Below are 22506 nucleotides of genomic sequence, written 5' to 3' on the forward strand. Positions count from 1 at the left end.
TTCATGGTTCTCCTATGGAGAGGGGAGGGGTGGAGGGAGATGAGGCACCAAAACAGGACAACAAAGAGTTAATTTACAGCTACATCACCTGGCTATCTCCTCTGAATACCGTCTTTCACACAGGTCCCACCTGTGTAATCCTTTGTTCTGTGAATGAGGGGGGGGGGACCTGGGGAATGTCTTTTTGAATGCAGGTAATGGCATATTTGCCTAATAAACCCAATTACAAAGTTTACAAAATTGCCTGTACTATTGATTTCTGCAAAAGTAAAAAAAAAAAACAAAACAACAGTGACACTTTAAAATGAGGCCACAAACCAGCCACAATGTAAACACAAGTATGCCCACCGATTCGGCCGATTATCGCTCGGTGGAATAGAGAAAACGATCAGCTGATGATCGTGTCATCGGCTGATCGTTTATTTAGGCCCAAACCTAAAATCATCGGTCACCCACAGCGCATCGCCGCGTGGAATAGCGGGCGCAGTGGCCGACAAGCAGCATACACTACCTTGCAGGGCTTCTCCCCCCGTTCCATCTTCATCCCGGTCCCACGCGCAACAGCAGCTTCGGTGCCACCTGACTGATCTGTCAGACCACACAGCCAATCACAGGCCGGGGCCAATGCGGCCCGTGATTGGCTGAGCAGTCTGACAGATCAGTCAGGCCGCTCCGGAGTTGATGCTGCGAGCGGGACCGGGATGAAGACGGAGCGGAGGAGAAGCCCTGCAAGGTAATGTATACTGCAAGGACATCAATAACGATGTCCCTGCATCCCTCTCTAAACGATTATCGGGCAGTGGAATAGGCCCAGCAAACGAGCGCCGATATAGCAGATCGGCGCTCGTTTACATTATTGATTGGCCTGTGGAATAGGGCCCTAAGGGTAGGTGCACATTACGGAATCCCGGCGGATCACCTGCCACGGATTCCGCAGCTAACTCCTGCTCGCGAACGCTGGTGGACGCACGCATCTTCGCTGCTTCCATAGACTCCATTCTATGATTTGCAGCTTCATTCTTTGGGCGGATGGCGGAATCTGGCAAAAAGCCTAGAATAAATCCTATAGAACCAGCAGAGATGCGCGCGTCCAGCAGAGTCTGCGAGCGGGGGTGAGCTGCGGAATCCGCGGTAGGTGATCCACCTGGATTCTGTAGTGTGCACAATCCCTAAGGCAATAATGTTCCTAATGCAGCCAGGAAATGTGCGGCTTATAGTCACTTTTGTAAAAACTGCCCCCCAGCTGTGCCTGACCAGCAACTACCTCACCTCACAGTTTGAGGTATTTATTTTTTATTATGTAAAAAACGGATGAAAAAGCGGATGCATATGTGTGCATCCGTTTTTCCATTGACTTTCAATATAAAAAAAACTGATTAAAATTTAGCATGCACAAAAATGGAATCGACCACATTTTTTTTGTGTACACTAAAAATATTGACGTGTTTTGATCTGTTTTTTTTTTTTTTTTTTTTTTTAGAATAGAGGTCAATGTAAAAACGGATGCACATGCATGCATACGTTTTTCATACTTTTTTTTTTTTTTTTTGCAAAAAAAAAAAAAACGGATTGCAAACAACACAGTGTGAACCCAGCCCTGTGTGCTGGGACCAGCAGTGAGCTACTCTTTTACAGGTTGTAGCCATATACCCTGTATGTATCTAAACATAACTTTACCCAAGATGAGTTCTACATCTATAGGAATCTATAGGCCTCTGACTGTAAACAGAAGAGCCCCACTCTCTGACAGCAAATGGATCACAAAGTTTATTAGAAAGCTGCAGATCTTTTCTTTATAGTGAGTAAGCATTATTTGAATTGGATTGAACAACCCCTTTAAGTATTGCTCAATAGTAAATGCCTTCCTATTGAATTCCAAAATAACCTAAAATAAAATGAAAAAATTAATCAAATATATATAATAAAATATTATATATAGAGGAAACCAACAACCTAGAAAATAAAAGCTGTCAATGTAAGTTTGTGTGGTAGTCTAACACACAAGCAGGCGGGCTTCTTGGGATCCTTGTCCCTGTCTTTGCATGATACCTGCGGCTCTATAGTCACTATGTTGTCTTTTCATATTTGCTTTTGTATCTTGTTCCACAGGTGACAGTGTGCTGGGTCGGGGATGATTCTCACCATAATGAAGCCCAAATGTCTCGACAGGCAGAACACGCCGGTATTCGCACGTATTACTTTAGTGCGGAAAGCAGAGAAGAACAAGAGGCTTGGATACGAGCAATGGCGGACGCGTCACAAGTACAGAACCCTCCCACTCCTAGGTCAGTAAGTCATTTGTTCTTGTAGACGTCAAGCATAAAGACAAGTGCAACTCAAGCATGCTCTGGTCCGTCCAAACCTGGAAGTCTCAGCATTTCATTAACAGTGGCTAAAGAAGTTGGATGCAGCCCAAGGGAGTCCTGGTGAATGCAGCCAATGCTTTTGGCTGTATCTGTCCTTCCCACGACTCCCTAGGGCTGCATCCAACTTTTTAGCCAAAAGTTATCAAATGCTGAGACTTCTGGCCTTGGACGGACCAGAGCACGCTCCAGTTGCGCTCATCTCTACCAAGCATATAAATATGGCATCCCTGTATACCCCAGTATGTGCTACTTGCAGTAAAAAGTACATGCTCACTTTCTTTAAAGGGGTTATCCAGCGCTACAAAAACATGGCCACTTTCCCCCTCTCTTGTCTCTACTTTGGGTGGGGTTTTGAAACTCAGTTCCATTGAAGTAAATGGAGCATAATTGCAAACCACACCTGAACTGGAGACAACAGTAGGGGGAAAGTGGCCATGTTTTTGTAGCACTGGATAACCCCTTTAAGGTTATTATATTCTGTGCAGACCCAGCACTATAGTAAAAATAGCCAGAGTACCTGTTTAACAGAAAAAAAAAGATGGTGACAGATCTGGTGTACACCAGACACTAAGGGCCCTATTCCACCGGACGATTATCGTTCAGATTATCGTTAAATCGTTCGAATCTAAACAATAATCGTTCGGTTGAAATGCAGTTAATGATTAACGACCGAAAGCGAAATCGTTGACCGCTTTATAAGACCTGGACCTATTTTTATCGTTGCTCGTTCGCAAAACGTTCGCATTGAATAAGGCCTCGTTCGGTCGTTCGCAGTAGATACGAACGCAATAGCGAATAAATAGCGAAGAAAAACTATTGCAATTACGATCATAAGTAACGATTATCGTTCCATGGAAATGAGTAAATGTTTTCAGGCCTTTCGCAATAGCGGTCGTTTGAGATTGTTAAATGTTAACGATTATGCAAACGATAATCGTCTGGTGGAATAGGGCCCTAACAGCGCCCAGCGAACCCCATTGACTGTAAGGCTCTGTTCACACTACGGAATCGGCGCCGAGATTCTGTGCAGAAACCCCACCACCATGCAGACTTGGCTCCGGATCCTGCCTTCAATGCGCACCTCCACTGACATGTCAATTCTTTAAGCGTAGAGGCGCGTAGAGCGGAGGAAGTAATCGGAATGAGATCATGTAGATTTTGGTGCAGATTTCCCTTTTGTCGATTTCAAATAATAATAATAATTTTTTTTTAAAAAAGTATACTTCTTATGTCCCCATGTGATCTGGTAGCACATAGTCCAGGGGTAGGATATCTTGGCCCTCCAGCTGTTGCAAAACTACAAGTCCCATCATGCCTGGACAGCCAAAGCTAAATCTGGAGGACCAAAGGTTCCCGACCTAGAGAAACTGCACAAAGCAGAGCTGGAAGAAAAGATGGCAGGTTACTCCTAAATCATTACTGTTATTTCAAAAGTCTTTGGACATGTGGTACGGACGTGTCAAAAGTTTTCTCAAATAGTAATGTCGCTTTAAGGGTTTGACCGTAGATGTAGTGCTAGGGTGCTGTCTTGACATAAGTGTCTTTATCCTATAATTATGACCGGTCCAGATTGGTCCCAAGGTTTAGTGTTCCATATCTATAAAAGCTGCTATTTAGTAACACAGGTACCTGCTATAACGGGGATGTGTATGTGACAGGCATGTTACAAGGGGTTTATTCCAGTCTAGTTATTGTAATACCTTACTGTCTGTATTTGCCTACCTAAATACTGTACAATTACAGCAGGAAAAAAACATTTTGGATTGCACTGAATTTTTGCACTGTCATTTATCTTAAAGGGGCACTCCCATCTCACCTAATGTAGCTAAACTTGTAGGGCTCGTCAGGTTGAATAGTTTTATGAATACATTTATTTAGAGCAGATGTGTCTCCTTCCCCTAATATATCTGCTCCTTCCCTCCTATTGTTGACAGCTTATTGTCTAGGTTACCAACCACCACTCTGCTCTAAAAGCAGTAGACTGGTATATACACATCTATATATATTATACAGTGTATGTATAGGCTATGGGGGAGATTTATCAATCATGGTGTAAAGTGAGACTGGCTTAGTTGCCCCTAGCAACCAATCAGATTCCATCTTTTATTCCTCACAGACTCTTGGAAAATGAAAGGTGGAATCTGATTGGTTGCTAGGGGCAAATGAGCCAGTTTCACTCCAAATCTCCCCCAATATTTTTAACTTATAACTTCTTTATATCAAGCCCCACCATTATTTATGTCTTACAGATTGGAGAGGCAGGATAGTGAAAATATACCCCCTGCGAGGGATCGTGATCCAGAAACCAGAAGCCGCGGTGAAGGAGATGGGAGAGGTTCTGAGAAGCTGGAGAGGAGGTCTGAGTGCAGGAAGGATCCGCTGACCAAAGTAAACGGGACAGGGACTTCATCTGAGCGGCTTCCTGACCTGGAACCTCCCAGACATTTTCCGGAAGGAGAACGCCCCCCACAGCCTAATGGTTGGGGCTTTGTTCCGTCTCCGGGTCGGCCGGCCAGTACTGCTTTTCCAGAGGGCAATGGGCAACGGAGAGGAAACCTGCCGCGCAGCCACCCGGAGAAAGTGGCCCAAAGACAGAACTCCATGTCACAATTACAGCAGTGGGTCAACCTGCGCAGGGCGGCCGCTCCCACAGAGGAGATGCAAAGGTGAGAGAATAATCTGCAGCGGCAGTGGGTAATGTCTAGGAAACAGCTGGGCTGAGAATACAACATCAGCTCACTCTGTATTCCAAGGTAAAGGCCCTACTACACAAAACGATCATCAGCCGATATCGGTCGTTACAGACAATAATCGTCTCGTGTAATAGAAGACAACCATCAGCTGAAATGAACGATGCCAGCTGATCGTTGTATTTTATCATGTTGAAAACTGTAACGCCCGGAGCAGTGGATCCACTGGACCGGCACCAGCGATGGCACAAACCTCACCAGGGAGCGGAGTCTAAGGGGCCGCTGGTTTTCACCAGAGCCCGCCGCAAGGCGGGATGGACTTGCTGCGGCAGGCGACCCCCAGGTCGCTACCCCTGGCTTGGTTGCTGGTGTCGGCAGGCGAGGCGTGGCTGGAGATGGCACAGGCAATAGTCTGCAGATGAGAGAGCACGTGACAAGCTGGACACAGGAACAGGTGGAGTGACAGGGGAACAGGAACCAGGAACAGGGACTAGGGACCAGGTAACGGACAGGACTCAGGAACAGGGACTAGGGACCAGGTAACGGACAGGACACAGGAACAACAGGGAGCTGGGCCAAACGCTATGGGAAGCATGTAGAGGCTCCAACACTAAGGACAGGGCATGCTGGGATTTATAGGGGAGTGATTGGGTGCAACTACCAATTAGGAGCGCACTGCCCCTTTAAATCTGAGACAGCCGGCGCGCGCGCGCCCTAGGAGGCGGGGACGCGCGCGCCGGCCGGCACAGCGGGAGACAGGAGCGTGGAGAGGTGAGGCGCCCCCCGGGGCCGAGGTGACAGCAGCGCCGGGTCCCCGACTATGGACACCGGCTGCTGCATAGGGCAGGCAGCGGTCGCGGCGGCGGCCCGGAACGCGGGACGCCGCCGCGGCCGTAACAAAAGCCAATTGACTAAGACTGCACCGATATGCTGCCGTCACTCCATGTAACAGAAGCGGCAGCAGCAGACCAATGCTATCTTTTATGGGCTGCCCAGACGATGTAGCGATCACCCTGGCAGCCACGCCGCAGCTCCCTGCGGCGCCTCCGGCTCTTACCCGCTCGCTGCCTATGCGTGTAATAGCGCCGGCAGTGAGCAGGGAACGAGGAGCAAGTGAGTGCTGACCTGACAGGTCGGCGCTTGCTTGCTCCTCTGCATCGCCCCATGTAATAGGGGCTTAAGGCTTAAAGGGGTAATCCAGAGTAAAAAAAAACATGGCTTCTTTCTTCCAGAGACAGCACCACTCTTGTCTCCAGTGTGGGTGCAGATTTTGTAACTTAGTTCCATTGAAGTGAATGGAGCTAAACTGCAAAACACACCTGATCTGGAGACAAGTGCTGTGTCTGAAAGAAAGTAGCCATTTTTTTAACCTCTTTGGAGGGTAAAATAATAAAAAAAAACAGCAACTGTCCTGCACAAACAGTTCCAACACTGTGCTCAGGTTGTGTGTTATATTACAATTCAGCTCCATTCACTTAAATGGAACTGAGCTGCAAAACCCCCACACCCAACCTGAAGAGGTGTTGTTGTTTCTGGAAGAAAGCAGACATGTTTTTGTTAGTATGGATTAACCCTTTAAAACATTCTACTGGAATGCTGGTTACTGTTTTGTGTGTGTCTGTGTAAATGATGTACAGTAGAGGCAGCTGAAGTATACTGGAGTCCGATCGTTCGGCATTTGATTACCGGTGGCTGAAGAAGTTGGATGCAGCCCTAGGGAGTCCTGGAATACATGGATACAGCCTATGGCCTATGCCTGGATCCATGTTTTCCCATACTGCCTTCAGACACCGGTAATCAAATACAAAACAATCAGTCTCCAGCATGCTTCGGCTGCCCTCATCTCTAATGTTCAGTAAATATACTTTTTTTATCTCTTGCAATCCCAGCCCCAGCAGATACTTCCCAGGATCGCACCATATGGCAGATTACTATCCTCAGTACCAGTATCCTGATGGTTATCAGTATTACACCCCTGCGGGATCACGACCAGACAGCATTTGCTCTATGTCAGCTTTTCCCCAATGGGCTTTGGAGGAAAAACATCAGGTTCTTCGCAATGGAGCGCCATATCAGCCTCGTGACTGGAAGGATCCCGGTGTATATGGACGCCCAGCGGAGTTGTGGGGCCCTCGTCCAGCTTTGTACTATCCGGAGGTGGATTCAGCTTGTGGATCTCTCCGGCGTCTCTCCCTGCAGCCCCGCTCTCGCTCAGTACCTCGATCTCCTAGTCAGGGGGCTTACAGTACTCGCCCAAGGGTCTACTCCCCTGTGCGGTCTCCCAGTGCACGATTTGAGACCATGTCACGGGATGAAAGCTTCAGAGAACCTGCAGCTTATACAATGAGGCGATCTATAAGTTCTCCTAAAGTAAGTGTGACTTTTTAAAGTTAAGCTGTTGACTTCAAAGAGCTGCAGATGGTACCGATATAGATCTGTTGGAACATGCTGCATATTGGAAAAATCACTATGCAGATCAAGTTAATAAACAATACATTTTAATATTTAGATGTATTGAAAGCATTATTTTCTTCTGTCTGAAAGTTATACAGATTTGTAAATTACTTCAGTTACAAAATCTCCAGTCTTCCAGTACTTATCAGCTGCTGTATGTCCTGCAGGAAGGGGTGGAATCTTTCCAGTCTGACACAGTGCTCTCTACTGACACCTCTGTCCATGTCAGGAACTATCCAGAGCAGCAGCAAATCCCCATAGAAAACCTCTCCTGCTCTGGACAGTTCCTGACATGGACAGAGGTGGCAGCAGAGAGCACTGTGTCAGACTGGAAAGAATACACCACTTCCTGCAGGACATGCAGCAGCTGATAAGTAAACTGGAAGACTGGAGATTTTTTAACAGAAGTAAATCACAAATATGTATAACTTTCTGGCACCAGTTAATTCGAAAGAAAAACTTTTTTGCTGGAGTACTCCTTTAAAATAAAAAACTAAATTAATATGGATCTGATATTAAAAAAAATGCGATTGACCCCTTTTCTGTGTTCAAAAAAGAGACTAAACACAAGAAGTTAGAGTGCTTTGTGCACACACGCAAGGAAAGACGCTAGTTCATCATCAGCTCTGCAGCTTACCAGGAGACAATGCTCTTTGTAATGTAACAATTCAGTCAGTATAATGTCACTGTGTGGTTACAGAGGTGTTGGTGCTGTGTGACAGGAGAGCTGACCATACAGTGCGAGCACCCCCAGGATTCTCTGCTCCTGAATGTGGACGCACAGCAGCTGTACACATACGCAGTGTACACTTGTCCTGCTCTGTGCACCCTCAGGAATGGCTGTCAGTCAATACCAAGCCATGTCTGTGAGTGCACAAAGGATGGGGACTTCCTAAGTTTGGTCTCTTTTTTTGAACAGCGAAAAAAACAAATATCAGTAGGGTGGGAGCATGGAGCACAGGAAGGGGAGAAAGGGAGACACCTAGTGGCCATGTGTAAAACATTGATTTAAACATAGAAGGTTAGGGGTAAAGCCGCGCCCGCAAGCAGTGTTCCTGATGTACAGACGTTTTCCATGTTCAGCTATAAATTGTGACTCCATATCTTAGTGTATATTATCTATATGTTCTGCGTCTGTAGTGAATGCTGAGAGATCGCAGGTTAAAGGTCGGCAGAACTGTAGATCTTCCTCTGGACAATATTAGAAGGTATCACTCAGAATCCGACCTCGATAACTACAGCAATATCATAGTCACAGAAGGGCTCAGCTTTTCTGTAGCTAATGTTGCCAGGGTTTTAGTGCGAATCCAGAACATGTGACCCTGGTCTGTTACCTCCGCTCTCATAGAAATTATAATTTAAAGGGGTTATGTAAAGATTTAAAGGGTACCTGTAAACTTCATCTACCCTCCATTCTCTGTTTGGGAGCGGTGGATTCAGTGCTGGGCGCTCTGGTTGCCAGGGCAACCATATGAGGCCCAGCAAGTTTTCTGATTATTAGGACTCATACACAGAGCTCACTAGGCATTGTAAGGGTTACTGGTTAGAGATACTTCATGCAGAGGATAGGACATAATTAAAAGATTGTAGGGGGGTTTGGGGCCCCCCACAATCTTGGGGATGGGCCTCCCTGTAATCTCTTAGGGTCCTATTACACAGGCCGATGGCAGCCCGATCAATATTATAAATTAAACAATATTGTAAATCTGTTAGATCGACGCTTGTTTTCTGAGCCTGTTACACGGCCCAACAATCGTTTTGCAAGGGCTGCACAAACACCGTTAGCAATGTCCATGCAGCCCTTGTTCAAACAGTTTACATCACCTGTCCACGACCCCGGTCTTCTCCTGCGCTCTGCTTCCTCCCCGGTCCCGCGCGCTGCAGTTTCAGAGCGGCCTGTCAACTCAGGCCATAGGCAGGGAACGTGGGCAACGGCCGCTGTTTACATTGACTTCACATTTTTTATGATAAGCACAGCCGTTGTTTTAATTGCAAACAACGGCCATTCTTGTCACAAAAAATATGCTGTGTGAACATAGCCTTATGTTGGAATAAATACACAGTCACTGAATTCACACATTCACATTGTAATTCCACAACGTCAGGAATCCTTTTTCTTTCTTTCCTCAGTATGACTATTTGGGTGACCGTCGGCCGATGCCTGCTGGTGTGTACTCGTACAGCTACCCCTCATCCCCTCCTCTTCACGACAAAATGGTAAGCTTTTATATACGAAATAAAGGCAGAGGCCAGTTATTGGATTAGGTGGGCATGGTGATGGGATAGGACCCCCCCCCCCGTCTCTTCCGAGCTTTATATTTGCCCTTGTTGTGTGTCTGTGTCAGCAGTGTCTCTGATTTTATTTTGGTATTTATATTGCTTAGTTGCTATTAGATCCATAAATTTAAAAGCTAAACATAAAAAAATATACATTTTTATCAGTATTTTATACCGCTGATACAGCTTCTATATAGTATTCCATTTACTGTGAAGAGATCTCCAGGATTTGTTATTGACCACAGGAAGGTTGAAGTGATAAAGTTACCTCTAAACTGATTGAGATTGTAGAGTTTTTCTCTTAGCAATGTGACTCGCCATAGAGAATGGATGGGGTGCCGGCCACATATGCACAGTGTGCACAATTCATTTGTTGGCGCATATACTTACCAATGATGATCAGTTTCGTGCGGCGTAGCTTCATTCCGGTCCTACAGCGCCGTTCAGATCCTGCAGACGGTGACATCACTGCTCTTCTGACCCCTTTTCTTTCTCCATGGCTGTTGAAGGCCGGAAGTCGGGGTCTCTAATGCATCTCTATGAGAGCACTCTCTTAAGGCCCAATTACACGGAACGATTATTGCCCGTATTCAGCCGATATTGGCTGTTACAGCCAATAATCGTCCTGTGTAAAAGAACACGACGATCAGCCGACATGAACAATGTCAGCTGATCTTTGTAGTCGTTTGTCTTTCAACATGTCGCACCGCAGAATAGGAGCGACGGCAGCAGACCGCTGCTATATGCTATGAGCTGCCCGGACGATCAAGCGATCACCCGGGCAGCCCGAACCCCCCGCCCCCCCCGCACCTCTCTGCTGCTTGAGCCTCCCTGGCTCCCCCCCCCCCCCCGGCTCTCACCCACTCGATGTCGCCACGTGTAATAGCAGCGGCAGCGAGCAGGCAAGGAGGAGCAAATGAGCGCTGACAGTGCTCGTTTGCTCCTCAGTTTCCCCGTGTAATAGGGGCTTTAGAGATGCACTGAAGACTCTGACTTCCGGCCTTCCTAGCTGCAGGCCAATGGGCAAAGAGGTCACGTAGGCACCCGGGGGATTTCAATGTTGCCGTAGGACTGGAATTAAGCTGTGCTGTGGGACACCAATCATCATTGGTGAGTGTATGTGCCAGTCTGCAGCAGGGGGTAGGGATAAAATAACCCTGTTCAATCCCTACCTGTAATCTAAGCTTGTGTGTAATAGGTTTCTATTATATAAATTGGGCCTCTTGTCTGCAGCACATCTTAACTTACACCCTGAAGTTGCTGTAAATCCTTACTGCCTGCTCCACTCTGTCTCCACTCCTCTGTCCTCCCCCTCCCTTCTGAGACAAAGGTCACATGATCTCTGTCTCTTCTGTTGCCAGGTGAACCGTAACACTTTATCTGTAACCCCACCCACCACTGACATCACACATTGATCACCTGGCCAAGATCGGGGAAACAACAGCCTCACCTGAGTAGTATAGGGGAAAGGAGACACTGTTGTTTCATTTCTATCTTTTTCAAATCTATCTATATAGATGAATAGGTAGATAGATACTGTGTTTACTGAGCAAAGCAGAAGCAGATGGAGCCAGTGGTGGACAGATACTATAAGACAGGGGCAGGTACCCAACAGGGGCAGGTACCCAACAGTGGGCTCTGAGGTGCAATGCATGCTGGGAGATGTAGTTTCCAGGCCAGGTGCCATGATGTAAAACTATGATCATTTGTAAAAATTTTAATCTGGGGCTAGGAGCAGCGTAGACAAGTGGGGAAGGTGTCAGACAATCAGTGGGGGATCGGGGAGTGCACCTATATGCTTTTTGTGTTTTTTTTTTTTACGGGATTGCTGGAGTTCCCCTTTAAATCCCCATTTAAGATGGTAGGTGATTACTTTTGGAGCTAGGACTAATCACCACCCCTTTAAGAAGAATTTAAATTTAAGAGGTCCTGTCATGTCTATTTTAATAAATAGTTTTATTTCTCCCAAAATAATACCTCCGGAACAGATTTTCTTAGATCTCAGCATTATTCCGTTGCTTTGTTATTGCTCATTAATATTTATAAATGAATTAACAACTAGGTATTACTATTGGCCAATAGAAGTGTCCTATGTACAGAATACCAATAGGTAGCAAATTTCCCCAAATACCCTATGCTCTTATTAGATATAAAACCTTTATTATGGTCGCCTATGGATTAATAAACCCAGTAAGGGATTAGTATAGTAATGTCTGGGTAATAAAAATGGCACTGGTTAGCTGCCCATAATAACCTTTTAGGCTGGGTTCACACTACGTATATTTCAGTCAGTATTGTGGTCCTCATATTGCAACCAAAACCAGGAGTGGATTAAAAACACAGAAAGGATCTGTTCACACAATGTTGAAATTGAGTGGATGGCCGCCATATAACAGTAAATAACGGCCATTATTTCAATATAACAGCCGTTGTTTTAAAATAACAGCAAATATTTGCCATTAAATGGCGGCCATCCACTCAATTTCAACTTTGTGTGAACAGAGCCTTTCTGTGTTTTCAATCCACTCCTGGTTTTGGTAGCAATATGAGGACCACAATACTGACTGAAATATACGTAGTGTGAACCCAGCCTCAATATGATTCGCGCAGTTTAAAAAAAAAAATAATAATATAGCAATCTGTCTATAACAGCATCACCCAATAGGACGCCATATAAATCATAGTGGCTGATAAGAACATAATGACTGCCCTGTGACATCACAACCACAACAACCCCTGTAATTGCCCCTTTTCCCCCTGAAGATGCCACATCTGTGGTGAAACCTGTGTGTGAGGGGTGGAAGATAACAGGGGGGAAGGTTAGTTCTATGGTTTTTAGATACAACAGGGCTTAGTTTTAAACACACTGCTGGTACCTGCAGGCGTGTGCAGTAATCACATTGAAAGGTTATTACTGCCAGCTGGCAAATGGTATTCTTTGCTTCCCAGAGACTATTATACTGATTTCTTGCTGTGCTTACTAATTTATTTATACATATATATAACTAGTGCTGCCCTAGGGAACAGGTCCACAAGTAGTTTTTTTTAACATTTTTGCATATATATACATTTTTTTTTAAAGTTATATAATATGACCGTATTAAAGGCAACCAATCACCAGGATTTTACTGATAAAGTTACTTGCAGAGCCCAGCTATACAGTCAGAGATTGATCCGCAGTGGAACAAAGAGCCTAAGCTGAAGTATCCCACCGATACCAGCTCGGCCTTCTTGGGTTATCTTGAGAGGTTAGCTTTGCCCAGTAGTTCAACCCTGGGGCTCATACTACCAAACTTGACACTCTGTGGACTTGTTTGGCAAAAGACAGTCTTATTCTCTACTTTTCTAACCGTGAGTACAAGGTCTTCTTCTTCTTCAACACTAAGTTATTCTACACCACCATCCCGGCAGAGTACTGCACTTATTAGGTTAGGTCCCCAAGACAGTCCCTGAACCAACCCTAAGTCAGGGAATCATGTGACGGAAATGCAAGGAAGCTTCATTTCAATGGGTGAAATAGTGCAGCCATCCAAATTTATGATAGTGCCTGCGGCATTTTGATAAATTTTTATTGGGAAAAAAATGATCTAAAGGAACAATATAGACAGCTTTGCATTTAGAACAATGTCGATAAAATTCTCCCATTTTCCGTATAAACACAGCCGACATGTTTCTATTGTTATAGTTATAAGCGCACTTGCAGAATTGCCTCTGCTCTCACTAATTTATGTGCATTGGTCATGACGGCCAGAATTTCAGGAAACAGGTAGATCACAGCAAATTGCTAAGAATTCATTTCCCTTAATATATTAGTGGGGCTTCACTTTTAGATTGATGTGCCCCCTGAGAGGTGGGGTAGCTGAGCTCTTCCTGTTAGAGGATGCCAGGAGTTCGGTCACCCATGTGATCTCTATTAACACCTATTTATCATGCTGTCTGAGGGTGAACATGGGAACAGTAGAATAAACATTTATTAAGTACATTTCCAAGACTGGAAATCCATCTCGTTGTATGAACTAGAATGCGGATTTCCCATTGAAATCATTGGCATGTGGTTTGTAGGCATTTTACATCTACTCCAAAATTGGGAGTGGAATCTCATCCAGCAAAAATGTTAAAATCGCTTATTCCAAAGGGGCCCGATAGATTACAGGTACAGGGTCACAGGTCATTATTCTTCTCCCCTCTGACAATAGAGATATGCAGTAGAAGAGACGCATAGAATTCTTCATCCCGGCTGACAGCATAGGAGAAATGTTCAGGGTCTGCGGAAAGGTGACTGTAATGGCCCGAGTTACTGCTAATCCTGCTATTCATATAGACTAGGTACCGTCCATGGTGATAACCAATAGGCTGTAATGGTGCATGAAAATACTTCTTGGCTCATGTAGAATCCTGCCCGGGGGCCATAATGTAGTCCACTTACATTTTCTAAAAGGTTTTGATTCACTGCAACAGAGGAGGTTAAACCAAAGGATAGAATAGGCCTGGGGGAAGGTTCTTGTACTTAAATGGGGAAAAGTACTGACGTAGAAATAGAGTAAAAGGCTCCTTGTATGACCACAAAGTGAAGAACTTATCGTGTGGTGACATTTATGGTTCATTTTCTAATGAGTCTCTGATGTTATTGAGCATGGTTCATGTAAATATGGACAGGCACAATGGGTAGCAGCCCACCATGCCATCACCCTGAAAATGCTATCTCAGCTATCGGCATCATGTTATAGAGCAGAAGGAGATAAGCGGAGTGATATATAACTTTAGGGGAAAGGATTCAGTATAACTTGTAATTTATTGATTGGAATCCGCTGAGTGACTCCGCCCACTGGACTCCTTACCACAGATGAGCAGGAATATCAACCAACATGTTACAAGTTATACTGAATCTTTTCCCACAAAGATATATATCAATCTGCTCAGCTCTCCCTTCCCTATAACATGATGGGAAAAGATTAGATAGCATTGTCTTGGTGACAGGTTCCCTTTAAAGAGGTACTCTGGGCATTGATTTTTTTATGTATATATATATTGCTGGGGTTGCAGAGAGAATCCCTGAATGCTCTGGCCGCAGACAGTTTTCTCAGCTAATATATGTAGCGTGCAGGTAGAGAAGTGAACAGCACAAGGCCCTTCCGCTGGCCTTTGCCTTCATTGTGACCACCACAATTCTATTTGTATGAACTGTTCCTGGTTGTTTATTCAATAATGGCAATTACATCCTGGCATTACACCCTTAGGCTATGTTCCCACAGCGTAAGAGACCGGCCGTACTGCAGTACCGGGCGGATGATCTTTCGGGCCGCAGAGTTCTGATGCGCATCAGAACGCTTCACTGAACACTATGGAGCGTGCGGCCGGATCCGCTTGCTCCACTGTGTGCACTGACAGCGTTTCATGTCAGTTGTTTGTGGTGTCGCGAAAGTTCCCGGCCGGAGCATATACTATGTGTATACGCTCCGGCCAAGATCCCATAGAAAAATAGGTAACGTATCTTTTTTGCAAAAAGTATGGCTGGCTGTTGTTGCCGATTTCAACAACGGGCGTACTTTTACGAAAAGATACGTTGTGTGAACATAGCCTAACTGTAGTTACTTTATTGTTCATTTTGAAGTCTGAGTCTAACCGAATTGCTGTATCCATGTGCCTTTGGAGGTATAGTGCACTGCGACTATGCATTTCCTTTCCTTAAAGGGGAACTATCAACAGCTTAGACGACTCTAACCTGCTGATATGTCTCTATTGCACAGGAGATGCTGAGGAGGAGAGTATGTCTCCTCCGTTACGGTGCAGTTAGTAGTTTACTCCACGGTCCGGTAAGACTGGGGCACCCGTTAGGGGTACTGCCCACCCCCATAGTGCCAATCCACCCCTGGCCCGCACCCCTCTCAAATTATAGTGAAACGAGCCAGACGGATAGGTGCTATGGGGGCGGGAAGTGCTCTTCACGGTCTTACCGGACTGTGGAGCAAACAACTAACTGCACTGGAACTGCGCCGAGGAGGAAGGTAAGAGACATACACTCCTCCTCAGCGTCTCCTGTGCAATAGGGACATATCAGCAGGTTAGATTAGTCTAACTTGCTAATAGTTCCCCTTTAATTCCTTGTATTAAAGACACCTCTGTAAAAAAATTTAATTTAAAGGGATTATTGCAACATGCTCTCATCTCGGAGGGTGTACTTATTGGAAATATGGATAGGTGGGATGGATGGGTGTGGTTGTATGTATGATCCTTAAATTCTATGTGTTAAGAAAGGACCTGAAAGACATGCATTATAGGGATATTTCCATCTTTTATATGTTAAAAAAATAGAAATGTGCATTCTGTGTGTCATAAAGGCCTGTATCCTGCGTGTATCATATGTTCCTGCATCAGCCATCCTCAGTGTTTAGTGGACTTTGTACATGTTGCATGCAATGTGTGTATAAGGGAATCTGAACTACATCATGCTGTCCTGTCTGATAGCACTGGTGACAGGCACACTGCTTTCAGTAGTTATGTAGCTTGGCCAAACTTTATTGATAGCAGTACAATGTAGGCTCTGTGAGTCCTCGGTATTTATGAGCTGGTGCACTGGGGGCGGGTCTTTTGCCCCCCTGGGCACTGGTCCACGCCCCCCCCCCACCAGTCCTCCCCTTCTAATGAATATTAGTGGAGCGGGCCTGCTGATAGTTTCCCTTTAAGCATATTGACACCTAGCAGATGGGCTTGAGATCAGCATGCCTGTCACTAGAGCTGCAGATATAGTAACAGGTTCTCCTTATAGACGTGTCACCTGTAGTGTGCACTATATGGCAGGCAGTATGGATTGTCATGGATGTTGCATGGCACGTTCTCTTCCCTTCCCCGCTTTAGCGCTCTCTGCACTCCTCTCTGCAGCCGGCCGGGTCTCGGCTCCTCCAGCAGACCTTGCCTAGTAGCCAGTAATATTAATAAGTAAATGTGAGGTTGGAGGCTCACAGTCCAGCTTTTGCTCTGCTTTGCCTTTTTAACCCTGTGTTTGTCTCCTGCCGCTGCTTCCCCTTCCCCACAGGATGAAATGTTAGATCTTCAGTTACAGAGGCACCTTGATTTTTTGGATCAGCAGGTATGAAGCCGCAGAGCTATGTCCGTTCCTCCCTACAGTGTGACCCAATGTCTGACCTTCCTCTCCCTCTGTCTCTTAGATTGTAGTGTGATGTGTGATCCGGTAGCCGTCCCTGCTTCAAAGCATTTGTGCATTGTCAGTGTCTGTGTAATCCGGCATCCTGCACATCAAAGCTTCCAGATGACAATAATGCATGAATCTAAGAAAGATGTCAGTCGTACCACGGGGTTAGGGGTCATTCACACGTTCCGGGATTGCTGTCCATGCACGGACGATGTGCTATAACGGAACTCCTGGCACTATGATTCATTACAAAACTGTTCAAATATTCACGCTACTGTACTGATACAACCACAGGGCTGTGCCAGTAGAGTAGCACGAGCATTTAACCAGTTTTGTAGCATAACGTCAGGATCTCTGAACTTTGTTCCACAGCACATTGTCTGTATTTATAGACCATCCATGGAACGTGTGAATGTCCCCTTAGAAGAGGTCACTGAGGTGTTCCTTGACCAGCTAAAAAACGGAGATGTTGGGTTTTGGCCTGTAGGTTACCAAGTTGACATATTCCAGGTAGAATAGAATCAGTATAGAATCAGTATTGCACCCGCCTTACAATGACAGGATCTTCTAGGCAGGGAATTCAAGTAAAGTTTAAAAATGCAATACCGATCAAATACTGACATGATGTACAGGACACATACAGATGCCTCCATGTTTTTTTCCCTCTACATAGACTTTAGTAGATGTTTTCCCTTCCTCAAAGCAGATGAAAGTAGCACATGCTATTACTATTAATGGGAAACTAACTGCAGGTTAGACATCTAACCTGCTATTATGTTCCCATAGTGCAGGATGAAGGTAAGTTTTTTTACCATTGAAATCTTCAGTTTTATTAATATGTAAATTACCACCAATCCGCTTTGCCTATCAGCTGTCCCTTCAGCGGATGTCGCTCCAGCATACAGAGCGCTGGAGTAGGACTCTTGTCTTATCAGGAAATTTGCATTTCCTGATCCATAGGGTTCTATTGGGCATGGACAACCTTCAGGATTTGTTTTTGAAGGATGTCCATGCCAGAAATTATAGGACCTGTCCTGTAATGGTATAATAAATATAAAACCCTATGGGGACATCCAGAATTCCAGATAGCTCTGGAAGCATATTCGGAAACTGTCTGGAATTATGGATACATTGCTTGGCAGCCCAGCCAGAATCAGGGAAAGTGCCACTGGGTGCTGATGCTGGCCCTTGAATTGTGCATGCAAATAGTTAAATGCAACCCCTGGCCCTGTCAACCACTCTTGTGGCTGGAGACAGCATTATATCTCAGGCCACAAGAGGCCGCTCTTTCCCCTCCATCGCTGTGGCGCACAAGACATCACTTGTGCGCTCGCAGAGCCAGAAGACACAGGGAGAATCTGGCTGGGAGCACCGTTGCAGCCGTCCAGCAGGTAAGTATGTTTTTGTTTTTTTAACTCTTATTTTTACGGTTAAGGAACCGCTGATGTTTCCTGAAGGCTTCCTAATCAATGTTTCCTGACCATGAAACCGTCACACTCATGTTCAAGAGGCCAAATTATTCATAAATAGTGGCTATAATCCCAACCCCCGGGGCACCAAACCACCTAATTTACATATTTAAAAACTGCAGATTGAATAAAAACGCCACTGAGGTTGGCGGTAAAAAAAATTACTTCATTCTCCATGCACCGTGGGAACATAACAGCAGCTTAGAGTTGTCAAACTCGCTATTAGTTTCCTTTTTAACACATGCAAAAATAAAATTGGTGTAAATTTTAGACGCCCATTGGAAAATAGATTTACAATAGTTCCTTATTATGGACAGATAACAAATAGAATACTAATGAAGGATATGCTTGTGGGAAGGCATCCCTAAGAAACATAAAAGATCAAGAGATCTGTGCATCATATAGGCATCAACTTACTTCATGCATCATGCTGGAAAGCCATGATCTTTCTAAGGGTAAAAACACACAATCTGGTTGATCACCATATTCAGTGAGACCATCTGGAAGCTAAATCTCTCATTTATAGTATTCTCAGAGCTGGTGGACAGACCCTGACATCTATGGTGCCGACACACACAGAGGAGGAGATCCTGCACTTTCATGTGTTGTGGCCAGCCTATTAAGCAGCATGGAAGCCATGATAAAGCTGTAGTGGGCAGTCAGTAGGGAGAGTATTGTTGGCATGGCTTTCATGACTGTTGCAAATGCTTCTGCTAATTCTTTGCTCACTTTTTTTTTATTGCGACCCTATGGTCACTATAGTATATGTACCATAGTGTAGGCGGGTTATACAATTTCAGTGTGAATGTTATGACTGGACTTCTTCTTCATCCTCTCTTTCCCCCACATGACCCGCTGCAGATGAGTGAGAGTGAGACTTTGATCAGCATGGTGAATAATATGGTACACTCCTCCCCCAGAGCACAGATCTTCATGCAAGTAAGACAGCACCTAAGTGTCACCTTCACTCTGCATGGCACAACTCATTCCCATTACCACATTGAGATTATTCTGTCAACTACCCACCAGAGAGGGCAACGCCAGCATGCTCGAATCTGATCGTTCTGCGTTAAGAAAACATGGATACCGCCTATGAACTCCTTAGGGCTGCATCCAACTTCTTCAGCCACTGGTAACCGAATGCAGAATGGTCGGACTCGAGCACGCTCCAGTTGCGCTCATCTCTACTACCCACCATTCATTGGTTGCAGGTAACCTCAGGTTATCTGCCTGTATATATAGAGTATGTGCGCATTAGCTGGTAAGGGCTTACAGAGGCGTCATTGTGTCATCTGCATGAGTGTCACACCATGCAGTGCCATATACTTATACAGATCAGGAAAAGATGCACAAACAATGGATTCGGTATTGGATTAACACTAGGGGGAAAAAAAGAAACAACCTCCATACTGTCAGTTCTCATAAATGACTGCAGCATGTAATCCGCTCATTCACCAGCTCTGACATAATTCGCTCTTCAGGATCTCAGTGACCTTATCTTGTTCTTTCTATAAATTGGTGGCCCGCTCTCCCGAGGCTTTTACTCTCTTGATGTGGTCACCCAGTTTCTGAAGTCCATATATATTACATACTTCTAGTAACAATTGCTGAGCATATTTCTTTTTGGGTTGTACCTCCCCCCTTCAGGTCTCTCCTTATGCGGACCCATACAGAGAAGCTTTGCAGAGCTACAAGTTCAATGAACAGGACACAGATGTAAGTATACAGTGTGCGTGTGTTCCCATGCCGTCTGTCTTTGTCAGATTTCATCATCCTGCGATAAGGACAGAGTATGGCAGCATGAAGGACGTTGTGTTTCTTTCTACTAGAAACTCCTGGGCAGGCTGTGTGAACAACACAAGGTGGTGCGGGAGCAGGACCGGCTAGTGCAACAACTACGGGCGGAGAAGGTAAGAGAAGCTACGTCATCATCTATAGAAGGCTGCCATAGTCAAACATAGAACCAGACTAAGCAAGAATGGAAAAAAAATTGCAGAATGGTTAATAATTAGTGTTGAGCGAATAGGCTCAGTTTAGCATAATGCTCCATGGAACATCAAGGTGCTCAGGCCCCTAAATATTTGCACTATTGCACTAACACATACCGTGACTATTTAAACAGTTCCAGAGCTCCTGGCATCATCATTCATGATGATGCTGGGAGCTACAAAACTGTTAAGGTTACAGTGAAAAACAATAAATTAGCCATACTTACCTGTCCACACTCCTCCTGATGCCCTTCTGCATCGGCTCCTGTCTCCCGCTCACTGACAGCTCACTCAGCCAATCATTGGTTGCGGCAAGATCGTGCAGGCTGTCACTGAGCGGGGTACCAGAGCTGATGCTGGAGGGCATCGGGAGGCGTGCGGACAGGTAAGTATGGCTGCTTTATTTTTTTACTATATCAGCTGCATCTTGTAAAATGTGTATTGCATAGTATCATGTAAAACCTAAGATGCTGTGCAAGACACAGATGTTTCTGCAAGACACATTAGAACTCCGGCAGTATGCCGGAAGTTGACTAAATCCTGCAGAGTTCCAATGTACCTTGCAGAGATCTGTTTCATTCAAATTTTTGTATATTTCGTCCCTTAAACGAAATATATAAAAATTAGAACAAAACAGTTCAATAGGTTTCTGCAGGACACCTCAGTGCGATGCATTCAATTGGGGGCAAATACTGTCGGAGTTCTAATGCGTCTTACAGAAACCTTTTACAGATTTTCACTCTAATTTTTGTATATTACGTTTAAACATCCCTTCAAGGGACGAAATATACATAAGTTAGATGGAAAAAATGCAATAGGCTAATAGGGGCTCCTTACTCAAGCACTAAAACTACTCAACTAATGAGCACTCACATATTTCAGTGCTTGCTCAACACTAGTACTAATATGTAACAGTACGTATAATGGTGTATATAGATATATGGTACTAATGGTTATCCAGCGTTGGAAAAACATGGCCACTTTCTTCCAGAGACAGCACCACTCTGCTGCACCCAACCTGGAGACAAGAGTTGTGCTGTTTCTGGAAGAAAGTGGCCAGAGATTGCACTGTACATATAGAAGTATAATGAGGGGGTCTCACAATAGGCTAAATTAGGAACAGTCTTGTATTATAATATCCAAAAGTAGTATAAAATGTTAGAAATTTATACAGCTAATTTGGCATGTGAATATATAGCCAACAATAATCATTCTACATAACTCCAATAAAGACCTGTTTGATGAGTAATGAGTGAACTGGAGTAATGGGAGTACTGAGACAGTGTCTGATTCTCCCCCTGTGTAGGAGAGCCTAGAGAGTGCACTTATGGGGACTCACCAGGAGATGGAGATGTTTGGCAGTCAGACGACTTTTCCAGAAAAACTCCTGCATCGGAAGGAATCGCTCCAGAACCAGCTGATCAGTATCCGTGTGGAGCTGTCACAGGCCACCACGGTAAGGCACACAGTAACAGCCATGACAATATGCACTTAAAGAGACTCTGTCAGTAGATTTATGGTGTCCTATCTCAGGGTAGCATAAACTAGTGACAGAGAAGCTGAACAGAATGATAGATTACATTATTCTGTGCAGCTAATTCAGAAATAACTAGGACTCTGAGCACCGCACACTAGTCCTCTCCATTATGTGCATGTGCTCAATTGTCCTTGATATTCTTGAGCACCAGCTTCCTCTGCTCGCCGGCCACTGACTGACAGTTGACTTTCTATAACACGGTGTATAGACACAGCTGTCAATCAGCAGCCAGAGGGTGAGGGGAGTGTTGCAGCACAAAGCCCATTCTCCTGCATATTAGGAGAACGGCTGAACAGAATGATGTCGGTAATACACTGATCTGTTCAGTGTTTCTTTCACTAGCTTATGCCACCCTTAAGTATAACAATAGTAGTAAATAACTAAAACAAATAGGCAGAAGTTCTCACCTGAGCGCTGTGCGTTTTCCTACCACTCTGTACTGCTCAGCTTTATTTAGAGAACGTTCCAAGCAGTGTACAGATGTAGAGAGAGTCGCTTAAAAACAAATGGGTGCAGCTTCTGCCCATTTATTTTAGAGATTGGGGGTTGGGGTGGTAACGCACTATGACATTATG

The 22506-nt window shown here is 44.9% G+C and overlaps 1 protein-coding gene across 15 annotated transcripts in view; it reads left to right on the forward strand.

Annotated features, from left to right (window-relative positions):
* The window catches only part of PLEKHA6 (pleckstrin homology domain containing A6), a 100612-nt gene that overhangs the window by 59329 nt on the left and 18777 nt on the right, over nt 1-22506 (forward strand). For 10 of the 15 annotated variants that reach the window (XM_069945802.1, XM_069945800.1, XM_069945804.1 and 7 more), the window contains 9 exons: nt 2110-2285; nt 4616-5032; nt 6946-7426; nt 9641-9727; nt 16821-16874; nt 19268-19345; nt 20054-20122; nt 20236-20316; nt 21701-21850. In XM_069945802.1, coding sequence (XP_069801903.1) covers nt 2110-2285; nt 4616-5032; nt 6946-7426; nt 9641-9727; nt 16821-16874; nt 19268-19345; nt 20054-20122; nt 20236-20316; nt 21701-21850 — 1593 coding nt within the window. The remainder of the gene's footprint in view (nt 1-2109; nt 2286-4615; nt 5033-6945; nt 7427-9640; nt 9728-16820; nt 16875-19267; nt 19346-20053; nt 20123-20235; nt 20317-21700; nt 21851-22506) is intronic. The other 5 variants (XM_069945808.1, XM_069945816.1, XM_069945815.1 and 2 more) reach the window with 3 other exon arrangements.

The sequence above is a fragment of the Dendropsophus ebraccatus genome, chromosome 11, assembly GCF_027789765.1.
Source record: "Dendropsophus ebraccatus isolate aDenEbr1 chromosome 11, aDenEbr1.pat, whole genome shotgun sequence".
NCBI lineage: Eukaryota > Metazoa > Chordata > Amphibia > Anura > Hylidae > Dendropsophus > Dendropsophus ebraccatus.